Here is a 14,049-nt window from a genome sequence, read left to right on the forward strand (position 1 = left end):
CCGCCACCTTTCCATGACAAATATTGCATCTCCACTATGCATAGCCACAGAAGCAGCAATGCTTTAGAAAAATGCAACCACACATTGCGTCAGGTTTGGTTTTTTTTTTTTAAGTAATGCAAATTAATTAAAGACTGAAAAAAAAAGAAGCTTGAAAGACATGTGACTACAGAGTGCAATTAAAAAGCAATTCTGTGCCCTCAGTGAGCTACCAGCACTAACTAGCCCGTGCATGACTCCTGCGACAGGCGCAGGACACATCCAGTCCAGTTGCCCATCCCTGATGCTGGGCCAGTTCCAGTTTCCGCTTCAGAAGTGTGTATGAGAATCCTGCTGTGGTACAAGCAGTGTTATTCATTCCTCTACATGAGGACTCACAATTAAAATCAGAAGCTAACTGATGTGTTGAATCATAAGTATCTCTTTTTCTTTCAGTAGCAGCGTAACATGGGCTGTACTTCATAAGCCCATGAATCCCCATTCTTCTTTCTGACCAGTGCAAACTTCTTGGTATCTTTAATGTCCAGTGACCATGACTGCAGGAATTAATCAGCCCTGCAAGCACAATGATTTTCATTTGATCTCCTGCAGGATAATTGCACTGTTGTATAAGGATCAGTGAGACAGAAATTCCTGCTCTCTCTTCACCAGTGGCAGGGACAGCAAACACACAAACTAGTAGAGTAACTGCAAGTTTTGTTTTATTACCCACTAACCCCCATACATCTACATGAAGATACTCCATTCAGCAAAACAGATAGCAACAGAAGCAGCTCTGCAGTGTTCCAGGTGCCACTGTGATGTACAGGCTTTGCAAGAGAAATTCAGGCAGGAGCTGAGTCTCAGTCACATGGATAGGATGTGGGGAGCAGAGCAATCGTTCAGAGCAAGCACAGGCTGTTAGACGTGGTCATGAAATCCTGGAGGTGAATACAGGCATGCCGGTGCAGGGTGACGCTGCACTCTCTGGTGGCTGGCATTTTCTCTACCCAGGCTTGTGCATCAAGGAAGTACTGCATCCTGAGTGCAAGCGGGACAGGTAAAGGAGGTGAGTCACTGCTGATGACATGGAGCAACCAGAAAGTGTAAACCCTGTGGGGTTGCATCCCTCCACTGAGGCATCTCTGAGATCAGGAGGAGTTACACGAGCCAAGAAACTGAAACCCAGTTCCACCAGCAGGTTAACTGAGCTTTGAATAAAGTTTAGGAAGAATCAGTGCCAAGCTGGTACAAGTCTGGCTGTACTTGCATTTTGAGTGACACCAGGTAAGTTTGAGCTAAGTTTCTATTACAATTTTGGCACAAAATGCCCCAGTGAACACCCATAGAGACAAAGTGAAGGGGTGTTTAGTTTCAACAGAGTATCCCAAAATGTTTCTGTGGTGAGAACCTGTGTAGCTTCTGGCATTTTACCACCGGATCGGAGAAAACTTCAGAGGTTACCCCTCTGCTAGGAGACTTCAGCCTTTAGCAGGCATCTGTTGAAGCAGGCCCCTGACTTAAGCACTCACATCAGTGTTGTATAGAGATGGAGAGAGGGGACCTTCCAAGGTTTTAGGAAGAGACGCTTACAGTTCAACGGAGATGGTCTCCATCTAGAAGCTTTCAAAGGCATTACCTTTCTCCAGGTGTGCACAGGGAAATTAAACATTTAAGATGGCTTCCTCACTAAATGCTTAATCCTCAGATTAATTCCCTTTTTTCATTAAAGTGTGACAATGAGAAATGAGAAGAATGACTATTTGGACATGTGATATAACAGAAGCTTTGATAGCTGCTCTTACACAAAGTCTCACCCATTTCTTTTGCAAACACAGGAACCATGTAAGGCATCTGTAGTAGATTGATTCATGTGGCATCTCCTCTTTTCCTTTTCTAGCTGTGAGTTTTTAACCCAGTAGAGTAAGGGCCAGATTTTGACCATGAGAAGTGTGAGAACCAGGCTCTGCACAGACAGATGAGCTGATGATAGATTTGGATGGCTCAGTTATTCCCCACAGCTTGCCTTTTGCCTATGGAGTGGTACTCTTTGAATTTTATTAAAAAAAAAAAAAGTAGAATCAGACCCTCAAAAACCTATCCCTCTCTTTGCTTTCTGGAGGTATTTTATTAGTCTGACTATCCTCTGGATTCATGGTCTGGATAGCAGCTGCTACTGCTCAGAAACATTGCACTTACTTGTCATTGCAATCAACCGTTTGCCCGTCTTTTCCCATGAGGAGGTACCGTTTGCCGATGATCATGTTTAACTTGCACATGGAGTGCACTAGGAACTGTCGGTGGGCACCCACTTGGATGCTTTCATCAGAAGCTGTGGCATGAGAAGAGAAAACTCCATGAACTCTTTTAATAAAGAATAGAATCATATCCTGGTTTCGTTTGAGATAGAGTTAGTTTTCTTCCTAGTAGCTGATACAGTGGGTTGTTCTGGATTTAGGATGAGAATAATATTGATAACACACTGTTTTAGTTACTGCTGAGTAGTGCTTACACAGAGTCAAGGACTTTTCTTTCTCACAGCACCCCACCAGTGAGTGGGCTGGGGGTGCACAAGAAGTTGGGAGGGGACACGGCTGGGACAGCTGACCCCAACTGACCAAAGGGATATTCCGTACCATATGACCTCGTGCTCAGCATATAAACAGGGAGAGAAAGCTGGCTGTGCAGCTGCTGCTCGGTGACAGGCTGGGCATTAATTAGTTGGTGGTGAGCAATTGCACTGTGCATCTCTTACTTTGTATATTCTTTTATCACTATTATTATTATTATTTTCCCTTTCTTTTCTGTCCTGTTAAACAGTCTTTATCTCAATCCATGAGTTTTACTTTTTTTCCCTTACGATTGTCTCCTCCATCCTACTGAGGGGGAGTGAGCGAATGGCTGTGTGGTGTTTAGCTGCCTGCCAGGTTAAACCACAACAAACCACAGTCCACAGGACACAACACCTTGTGATCATTTACTCCACTGCTAAGCCAAGGTAATATTCCACTCGAGGGTTGTGGCTTGACATGGGAGTAAATGGCCATGTTGTGCTAGGATATTTCCTTTAACATTACCTGACAAAAAAATAAGCCATTTCTGTCTTAGCTGGCTGTCTTGGCCTTCTCAGTAGTTATTGAAGGACTTGTTTTACTATAGAGACTTTTCAGGCCTTATGGAATCTCAGAGATTGAAGGAAGAGCTGAAGGAAAAGCCAAAGGAAAAAGAAAACATGCTATCTTATGTTTCAGATTGCTCTGGCTCATAGTGGTCTTAAAAGCTAGCAAACTAAATTCAGATGTCTTGAGGCTCAACAATGCAGCAGGAGGTATTAAAAACTCACTCTCCTTGGGGCACCTTATCTGAACATCACTGATTTAGCCTTTATACTATCTCCTCTGAAGCTGGTATGTAGGACATGCAGTCAGTGATCTCCACATTAAAATAACTTAGAAGATTCTGGTCTGGATTCTGCCCCAGAAGATTGTTCATTCAAGGACTGCACTGCCCATTACAGAAGTGGGCATCTGAGGTAGAAGAGAAGGGTACTCAGGTGCTGCAATGACATGAGAGCTGGAAAGATGCCTATTCATCAGACTAACCACAGGTCGTGAGGATACTGAGTTGTTTGGCTAGAAAAACAGTTTTCAAAGTCCATTCAAAAAAATGCAAATAACAGCAATATTCTAATTTCTTAGTCTCTTTCTAACTACATTGTGAAATGTCATGCACAACTGTGGTGACAAATTAAACATGAAACCAGCTTAAATGACAGGCAAGACACCACAGTCTTTCTACAAGTTAACAGAATTTGTGCAGCTTCTGCTCTCTGAAGTATTCTATTACAAGTATGGAAAGTTTAGTAATCAAAATAACATCCTAAGAGCAGAATAAAAACCTGAAATAGAGTACTTAAACATTAATAAGATTTCAGAGAATTTGACGTGAAGTGCTAATCTGCGAAATGTAGCACTAAGACCCTTATCTATTTCCTAGTTAAAACTTGCATTAATTTTACCTATGGTGCTTATAGGCCAAAAAAAGTCAGTCTTTAGTATTGTATACTGGTTTACACCCGCATTTTTCTTAATAATAGTACAATACTGTAGATTTTCTCATCTAACCCAAGACCTTTCTATAGTTCCTATGCTGTACGTTGTACTGAATTTTCATTTTGTTCAAGGAATGAAAAGATGAATCAGAACTACTTGAAAAAATGATGTCACGCCTCAGGTTCACTATGCTTAAATTACTATGGTGTTTCTTCGTTCATATGCTTCTGTTCTGGTTTAGTTTGGTGAGGGGGGAGGCTAAGGTGGTAGCTTCTGTAGGAAACTGCTAGAAGTTGCTCCCCTTTGTTCAGTGGACTCGGCCAGGCCTAGGGCGGACCCGCTGCTGGCCAAGGCCGAGCCAGTTGGTAGCAGAATGTTCCATGATAACGCCTCTGTGATAACGTATTTAAGAAGGGGAAAACAGGAAAAAAATAAAAGAGATGATGTGAAGCAGCTGAGCAGGGGCAGAGAGGGGGAGGCATGAGCCTTGTGGGCCTTGCAGGCCTCACCCTCTGGCCTCCCACCGGGCAGCTGACTGGGCCCAACTCGGCCCGGCCTGGCTGCAAGAAGTGGAGAGGAGATGAGAAGTGAATAAGATGTAAAAAGGATCCTGAGAGGCGCCTGCCAGCCTGTTGTGAGGAATGGCAGCAGATGCCAAGGTCAGGGGAGAAGTAATGCAGCTCCTGGCCAAGATTCCCCTGCAGCCTGTGGTGACGACCATGGTGGAGCAGGTTGTCCCCCTGCAGCCCATGGAGGTCCATGGAGGAGCAGAGATCCACCTGCAGCCTTTGGAGGACCCCACGCCGGAGCAGATGGAGGCCTGAAAGAGGCTGTGGCCCATGAAGGGCCCACTGGGGCAGCTGTTCTGGAGGGACTGCACCCCGTGGAAGAGATGACCCACACTGGAGCAGTTTCACGAAGGACTGTGGCCCGTGGGAGGGACCCCACGAAGGAGCAGAGGAGGAATGCGGGGAGTTCTTCCCCCGACAATGAAGCAGCGGCATGAAACAACGCGTGATGAACTGACCGCGACCCCTATTCCCTCTTCCCCCTGTGCCGCTCGGGGCGGGGGGAAGGTAGTAGAGATAATGTTAAGCCCAGGAAGAGGGAGGGGTGGGGGGACGTTGTCTTGTTCCCTGTCTCATTGTCCTGCTAGTTTTAGAAATAAATGAATAGTTTTCCCCAAGTCGAGTCTGTTTTGCCCGTGATGGTAATTTTAAGGATTTCTCCCTGTCCTTATGTCAAACCTCGAGCCGTTTTTCTTATATCATCTCCCCCTATTCTCTCGTAGGGTGGGGGGAGTGAGAGAGAGACTGCGTAATGTGGTCCCGATCAGGGCTGAACTACGACAGCTTCACAAATGGCCTAATGCCATCCAGACTCTGGTCATCATAAGCATTTGAGTTATTACTTTAACAGGTTATTATGTGATTTCCAATTCTAACTCTCCAATTAAAAAAAAAATTAAATTTAAAAGATATTATTGTAAAGTATCCAAGCAGAATTTAAGGGAAAAAATACTTCTAATTTTAGAATCTATGATGGGGAAAAACATAAAAAGGATTCTGTGTTATTTTGTATGTGTCATACTGTTCCCCTAAAGAACTCGTAGGACAGCATAAACATTAGTTATCCAAAACACATGTGCTAATTCTATTAATAACCAAAGTAATCCAAGGAGCACACATCTGCAAAATTCTCTTTTGCTGATTCCCAAACACAAATAAGTGTTTCCATCTGTCTTCTCAGCCAACCCTTTATTTGCAAGGATTGATGCTGAAATAATGGCAGGGGTCCAGAGAATGAGAATTCACTCTCTTAATTCTTGCCTTGGTGATGGCAACAGAGACCAACCTCACTCAAACAGCTACAGAAAATACAAAAGATAACAACTCTAGTTCAGTCATGAGCTGATTTGGATTCAATGCCTTGCTTTTTCTTCATCATCACGGCTTCATGCCTCTTTCCAGACTTTCCCAAGCCTGCTGAAAGCCTACTGATGCTCATAAGTTGCATCATACAGCACAAATCAAAGGGGACTTAAAAGGGATCAAAAAGAAGGAGTTGGGAATGGGAGAAGTCATCTCTTCCCTTCAACGTCAGAGCCAAAGGATATTTCTCTCAGCTGCTAAGAAACAAAATCTTTCCAGTGCTTGCCTGCAAGTTGTAAGTACAAGTGCATGGGGTCTACAGCTCTAAATCCTCTTAGGTTCTGGAGGTTTTCTGGGAACTTCCCATCATGGTACTGTAATTTCCCACAGCCGGCGTTTTGATCACTAGGTACATTGACATTTCCCTGCATATGGAAAGCCCTGGGTATGACCGATTGCTGTCTCTGGACTCACAAAGTGTGGATCATATTTTCCAACAGGAACTGGACATTGGACACAGATCACAAGTTGTGTGCCATGAAGTACTGGGTGACATTGCCAGTCCCCCTGGGCAAAGATCAAAGGAGTGAGATAATTATTGTGTTCCAGACAGGGAAGATTTTAAAATCTTTGAAGTTTCCTTTTAAACACAATCTCTGTCTTCCAAACTAAAAATTAACAACCACGTGATACCACAGTAATTGAAGTCTGAGATGTCATCTGACAGCCTCTCTAGGAATTACTTTGAAGAATATCAGCGAGTCTTGCAAGAAATCAGTTTTGCCAGCTTAGTGTAGAAGTATATCTGACCCTACTTTCTACAGCAAGAGAAGGCATCTGCAAGGATCATGCTGGCAAACGTTTATTCAGCATTGTTTTCCTACAGGTGAATTAAAGGAACCAAACATTTTGATACTTACTGGCTTTAAGGATTCTGTGGATTTTGGCCTCATAGTAATCAAAAACATTCTTCTGTGTACTATTGATGATCTCCACCTCATATACTGTAACAAACAACAACAGTGTGAGGCCAGATGGAAATGTGAAATTACGTCCAAAATGGAAGAATAGGTATGCTTTTACCAGATGTCTGTACAGAGGTTGGTATAGTACCTGTTTGCAAGTCATGGAGGTATGAAAGACAACAGGATAGTAATCCTGTATACTTAAGAGGCTTTTAGAAAGTCATATATTAATCAACAACCTCTAGATTTGTATTCCTTTGGGTTTTTTTTAGAAGCAGCTCCTATTTGATTAGGTTTTCACTTTTTTCCCTGTCCTTCTATTAGCATCTAACATACCAAAGCTGCTGAACCAGTTTCCCTTCAGTAGCTTTTCTAACTTTCTATGCAAAGAGGAAGCCAGAAAGGAAAATTAACAAGGAAGAAAATAGTCATCTAGCTCTACAGAAGAGTTGCTGAGCTATGGCATAACATGCAAAGCCTACTCTTTATCTCCATCCTGTAACATCAGGGATATAAGGTATGGTAGTGCTCACAACACTGGTCTTTTGTAAGCCATGTAATGTAATGTTGTCCATACTTCCCTCCCTCAGTATCCCACTATATCTTTCTGAGGCTTTTACTTTTCCCTTTCACCACCCTAGATGACTTCTATAGCACACAGCTTCTTTTCCTCTCCCTATTTATTTCAGGAGAGGTCTGGGAACATAAAACTACAGATTTATACTTATAAAAAGAACTATTGTCTTTCATGCCTTACCATAATCCGAAGAAGGCTGGTAGCATGCAAAACTATGGCGCGTGGTTGATGTTATGGCTTTACTGAAAGTTGATCTTAGCTTTGGGCAGGGACCTAGAGTAAAGAAAATGATACATCTATCTCTGTAGGCAAGGATATTTAGATAGAGTTTACACATACTCACGCACTCAACATTATAACAGAGAATAAAATTAAATGGCAGAGCAGCTTTCTTAGAAGTGTAGCAGTGGGTTTTACATACATATGCACATGTATACATACACTGCGTTCAACTATCAAATAAATTCTGGATATCTTAAAGAAAAAAAAAAGAATTTGGTACCGAACATAGTAGAGGATGCTTTGTGTCCTGTATTATGCATTAGGATAATTGTGATGGTCCTTTCAGGCTTAACAATTGTCATGTTAATGGTTTGCAGAAGTGACTATCTTCAGATCAGCCTATTTAGTCATTCCTTACCTTCTGCACACTGGCAAACATTGTCATGGCACACCTTCGAAAGCATGGCACTGTGCTTGGGAGCACTGTAGAATATGCTGCACTTTCTGTCTATGGAGAAGAAACAAAATGGCTTGTTTCAGAGAGCTCAGGTGGAAAAGCCTATGCAGTAGTAACTACATTGGCAGCCCAACTTTTCCCAGAGAAATCAGAGCACTAAGACGTGCATCAGCAGTCCACAAAGACCTATCGCCTCGACGCTGTACAGGGATCACCTTGCCTGTTGGTTGAGCAATAAACTAGGTTATCGCTTCTGTTTTGGGTTTGTTTTTTTTTTGGTGGGTTGTTGTTTCTGTTTCTTTTTTAAAATTATTTTTATTTTCAAGCTATACTCATTTACTTGTCCTTTTTTTTTTTTTTTTGTTTCCTCTGAAAGCATCCATCTTAAAAGCCTCTTCAGACTACTGAGCTACAAGTGAGGACTGCACTGTTTCAGGAGGAGGCAATAGGATCAGCAGTAGTTAGTGGTTTAAACCTAGAGTAAACTGTCTTGGATCCCTCAGCTTCAGGCAAAGTAGACATTTGGCCTAATCTTCAAATATTGTTTATGTAACTCTGGCAAATGGGGATGATTTGCATTTCATCTTAATTAAGTGGGGAACGAGACTGGTCCCCCAGCAAGCGCAGTAAGTAAGCCAAACGTCTAAGGTTGCCTGTCTTAGATGCTTAGAAAGATAGCCTGAGTGAAAAGATAATGAGTAGAAAATGCTTAAAAGCACCATAAGAAACAGGATGTCAAGAAACTTGATTTAAAAATCCATGAGTGTTGAAGTTCGTATTTTCAGTCCATTTGCAGTAACGGACCCTTCTTGAGGGAATCTCTATTTATAGAATCATAGAATGGTAGAATAGTTTGGGTTGGAAGGGACCTTTAAAGGTCATCTAGTTCAACCCCCCTGCAAGGAGCAGGGACATCCCCAGCCAGATCAGGTTGCTCAGAGCCCCGTCCAACCTGGCCTTGAAAGTTTCCAGGGATGGGGCATCCACCACCTCTCTGGGCAACCTGTTCCAATGTTCCACTACTCTCACTGTAAAATATTTTTTCCCAATATTTAATCTGAATCTACCTCCTTCTATTTTAAAACCACTACCCCTTGTCCTATCACAACAGGTCCTGCTAAAAAGGTCTGTCCCCATCTTTCTCATAAGCTGTCTTTAGTTACTGGAAGGCTGCTATAAGGTCTCCCTGGGGCCTCCTCTGCTCCAGGCTGAACAGCCCCAACTCTCTCAGCCTGTCCTCATAGGAGAGGTGCTCCAGCCCTCCGATCATCTTTGTGGCCCTCCTCTGGGATGGTCTTAAGATAATCATAAGCCGTTGTAGTAAAAGACAGTATTTGAGGTAGGTTATTTCAACACTAGACAAAATCTCGTGGTTTCACACACTACATATAAACCAACTTTCTGCAGACTAGAGTTTGTTCTTGAGGGTTTCTCTTTCAATCAGTTATGTGTAATTTTTCTGTGCCCTTACCAGGGTTGTAAAAATCATAAAGGATGGCGTTTGCTGGCTGAACCAAGCCCATGGGATTGATTTGTTTTGCCCCAAATATTATACAGTCTGGGTCTGGTCCACTTGTGAGCTGGAGGAAGAAAGGAACAAGAGTTACGATGAGTAAACTAACTCTTTCTCCCCAGTATGTTCCTATGCTAGCTGTTGAATGCTTTTTTTTCAGATACCATAGGTGAGTTAATCCTGATAGCTGTAGCTTCATCTTGAAGAAGGCTTTTCCTTCCCTTATTTTATTGGAAGATTTTGTGGATGAGCTCAGCTTGGTAAAGGCAATTTTGTGAGATGTCTGCAGCAAAGGCCTTCTCTGCCTGAAACTGTCTGATTCTGACTCATACCATCACTACTTTGGTTTTACATTTCAGCTTTTACCTAAAGCCACCTTCCACAGGCATAATGGGTGTTCACAGCCTATCCTGTACTGGTGGCCACCAGTATATACGCTTCTCTCAGCTAAGGTCAGGGACATCTTTTGACATATGTTAAGTACACAAATTCTCTAGGACAGTTATAGCAGCAACAACATTTACAATTTTTCATTTGTCTATTGTCTTATATTTAAAAGGTTGTTGCCCTGTGTGTGCTTTCTACAGGGATCCACCTGCTTTGTCTGTGGAGGTGAAGCAACTCAAGTGGATGTAGAGTGGAGTCATAACCCAAAATATGGGGAAATATACACAGAAATTAGGGTGTTTGATATTTACATTTGTTTGTCACTATATAGATCTTGATCCAGAAATACTGAACTTCCCATGCAAGGTATCCATGTGGAATGTTAACAGGACCACCAGTTAACACTTTGTTATCTTGGACAAAAAGCATATTTTCTGGCTAGAGAGAATTTATCTTCTTTTGAAGAGGGGGCAAAGCCCAAATCTCAGACATGGACTACATCTCCTGAAACATAGAAAGGCTGAGGATGAAGGTACATGTTTCCCTTCTTGCCCTGCTCTGCCTTCTCTCAATTGAGCTGTTCAATAATAATATATGACAAAAATCACAGGATGGTAATGACGTGTGAAAACCAATAATGATAGGTTTAAAAAAAAGTCTGTATATGCTATCTGAAATGGCAGAGATTGGAAAATCATGGGGTTTGCTTACCTCACCAAAGTAGAGGAAAACCTTTCCTTCCTTGTACTCGTAGTGCTGAATGTATTGGTCTGAAGACGTTACCAACTGCGGGAAAACAAACAAGCAAATAAATCATAACAAAAACTCAGAGGAACAGGAACACTGTTGCTACCACCTGCGCTATTCTTGTTTGTTTTGTTCAGCTATTTGCTTTATGCTACCTTCTTTTTTTTTTTTCCTCTCTAAAGGAGGCAGTCCCTGAGAGCATGAACCTGGGCAAACCTTCCCCAGCCAAGCAAGCTCCAGAACCCAAAAATCTGTCGTCACCTTTGCAGAGTGCTATGCCCCATCTCACTGTCACTGTGCCCTGCCGGCTACTGCCTCTAAAATGTGCTGGACTTCTCCCCTGCCAGCACAGGACAGATTGTCCTGGCGTGTCACAAGATAAAAGTGCCAGTGGGGACAGCGATGTGCATTAAGGACGGGCACATATTTATGTGTCCTCCTGAGCCTTGCGCTAATTTCTGTTACAAGGGACTAAGAAGGCTGAACTCTGTTCACCACAAGCTTTTAATTTCTTGCGTATACTCAGCAAATATTATCAGAACAAGAATAATGAAAATATATGTATCCAAAATCTGTTTTCTCTCCTTTATTCTGTGGACTTTGGAAAGATTTTGAAATACAGATTTTCTATAGAAAAGGCTATAAGAGGCTGCACAGGAAAGTGTGTTTCTAACCTGTTCAAGATCATTTGTGTCAGGCTCCAAGCCGCTCAGCAGAGAGAGATCAACCAGGGACATCTTTGGTGCATTCGAACCTGTGGACCTTTATAAGGGAGACCATCAGCAGCGAACATCTGCGCTAAACAGCCAGCTTTGATTGAAGAGTGTGGCTCTTCAGGCTTGCTAATGGTGAAACAAAACTTTCTGCTCTATTTAACTTTCCTAAGTGGGTTTTAATTTGGAAATTAGCTGTCTACCTCATTAAGAGTCATGAGGCAAAATCAGTCATCTAAACTAGTCAAATGGTCATCCAAAAACCAGGTGTCTTGCCTCAGCTTGTCATCTAGGCTTTCTTTATAGCTGACAGACAGAAAAAATGACCTTCAAAGGACAGCTCATCTCACCATAAAAGCATTGTTGAAGACAGGGAAGGTAAACTGCACTGACAATGTGTCTGTTCTTTACCACCTAGAGAGTGGAACTAGGAAACAAGCTTATGCAAATTCTTCACGGTCAGTCAAATTTGCATCACCTTTGCTGTCCAAGGCAAAAATCCTCATTGCTCTAACTAGCCATTAGGTATATATATTGGAATACCAATCTTTTCTACTTCCACTTCTCAAAAGCTGAGTAGCTGTGTCATTGTTGGATAATTAGATTCTTCTGCACTCACTTGGGATACTTTGCAGTAAGATATTTGACATACGCTTAAAAGTACTTAAGAAACTTTTATTTTGGCACTCTTCATTCCTCATAAGGGATGTAGCACAATGCAGGGAAACAGTATGATGATGTGGTCAATTGCCTTCAATTTTTCTCCAGTGTCTTAACTACAACAAAGGGAGCTTTACATTATTGTTTAAGCCTCACCGTAACAGTCAGCAATGTCCTGCAGAATAGTGGATCTGATAGTTGATAAATGTTACGTAGCAATTAATGGGGAAAGTGTTGCTTCATCCAGTAGATAATTTGCTGAATACACATTTAAGTAGGGAGAGCAAAACCTGGGAATTAGGGTAACTCCAGACCTCTGCTGCCATTGTTCCTGCCGCTGTCTAGAAGGGGGGATAAAAAGCACTGCCTCCGAGGCTGTCAAAGGTCAGTGGAAATGCTACATTCTACTGGGGAACAAAACCTGCTTCTGCCACCCTGCTCCCCTCTAGAAGGGGAACTCAGGACAGTCACCACTTTGTGCTTCTGCAACCCATGCTAGACTGTGAAAGGGAGCAAAAGCAGATGTTTCAGTGTTATTCTGCAAGGGAATATTTTTTCCTCACCAGCTCTGCCCTTGCCTACTTCTTGATGGCCACAACAAGATATCCTTTCTGCCTCCTCTCCTCCCTCAGATAATCTTTTCTTTTTTTTAGGAGGCCTGAGCATGACCATGAAGGAAGTAGCATCATCTTTCCAGAAAGAAATGAAACTCAGTAAATGTGTTATTACTTTATTCCAAATGTATATACTTTACTTAATAAAAGACTTATTTCAAATTATTAGCCAGACAGGTGCTTTAGAGTCTCCCTACAGTCTCATGGGGCAGAATCTGCAATGGACATCTGAGGTCTGTGTAAACCATCTAAACCTAACACATTGTGTAGAAACCTTTTCTCCTGCCATGGGAGAGAGGATGGAGACACCAGGTATGCATACTCATAGGAGATCATCAGATTGGATGCTGAGCTTGTGGATGTGGAAAGGGTGACCAAGAAGAATTACAAACAAAAATGAGTTAATTTCCTAATGAAGAGCTGATCTTGCAAACGTACCTGACACAGACTTTGTACTGCAGCAATTCTGCTTTACTGGGAGAGATCACATCCCTTTTCCTTCTGCTGTGGATATCAAACCACTCTATTTTAGACAGTGGCTCAGATGCATTGTGTTCTTCAGCCATTGAACTCTCATAATCATACATTTCATCGGAGTATGCATCTTCTGGAGGTGACAGACACAATCAGCCATGCACAAATTTGACTGAGGACTTGGTAATTTGGCTCATGTCATCTCTATAGGTTTTATAAAAGCTTACTGTACACCGTCGCAATATTTCTAATTCATTCAGAGTTAAAATTTTAGAGATAGTAAAAATAACTAACAGATCTAGCTAAGAATGGGGTTTAGGCGACTTACAAATATATAAAGGACAATCCCTGCCTACAAAGGTTAGCTGTTCAAACAGAAAAAAATGCAGACGTAGACACAGAGGATGATGAATACACACTTTAGGGGATGGAAAACACAGTCTTGCTCATGTGAAAATACCTATGAGAGGTCTGTCCCAAAGAATTTTTAAGGCCACATGGTAGGACCCTTATTATCCAGGGGACTGAGCTGGGCTTTCCTTGCATGGCAGACAGGAATACCGTGAAGGGAGTTTACATTGCTCTCCTTCCAAGAACAAAGAAGAATTACTAATAGTACCTGTGTATCTGTTAGGTACCCTCTGCATCCACAGTCACACAGATAGTTATTAAACTACAAAAAAAAATTATACTGAGTGCAACCATGGCTAGGTGAAGTTCAGAGGCCTCTCACTCTCCTTGTTTTTCTGAACTTATGTCCACTTTCCAAGTCTGGAAAACCATTAAGTATTATTAGCAGCTGGCCAAAGATGTCACTT

At 42.2% G+C, this 14,049-nt stretch overlaps 1 protein-coding gene across 1 annotated transcript in view; it reads right to left on the reverse strand.

Moving 5' to 3' along the window:
• Positions 1-684: 684 nt before the first annotated feature.
• Positions 685-14,049, reverse strand: part of LOC104473131 (complement C4) — a 62,131-nt gene continuing 48,766 nt past the window's right edge. Inside the window, exons 34-42 of the mRNA XM_086771928.1 lie at positions 13,196-13,364; positions 11,445-11,532; positions 10,735-10,809; positions 9,595-9,703; positions 8,085-8,174; positions 7,625-7,717; positions 6,823-6,906; positions 2,179-2,311; positions 685-1,020 (exon numbers count right to left, since the gene is read on the reverse strand). Coding sequence (XP_086628054.1) covers positions 882-1,020; positions 2,179-2,311; positions 6,823-6,906; positions 7,625-7,717; positions 8,085-8,174; positions 9,595-9,703; positions 10,735-10,809; positions 11,445-11,532; positions 13,196-13,364 — 980 coding nt within the window. The 3' untranslated portion in view covers positions 685-881. The remainder of the gene's footprint in view (positions 1,021-2,178; positions 2,312-6,822; positions 6,907-7,624; positions 7,718-8,084; positions 8,175-9,594; positions 9,704-10,734; positions 10,810-11,444; positions 11,533-13,195; positions 13,365-14,049) is intronic.

This window comes from Chlamydotis macqueenii, chromosome 1 (assembly GCF_036417535.1).
Source record: "Chlamydotis macqueenii isolate bChlMac1 chromosome 1, bChlMac1.mat, whole genome shotgun sequence".
Taxonomy (NCBI): domain Eukaryota; kingdom Metazoa; phylum Chordata; class Aves; order Otidiformes; family Otididae; genus Chlamydotis; species Chlamydotis macqueenii.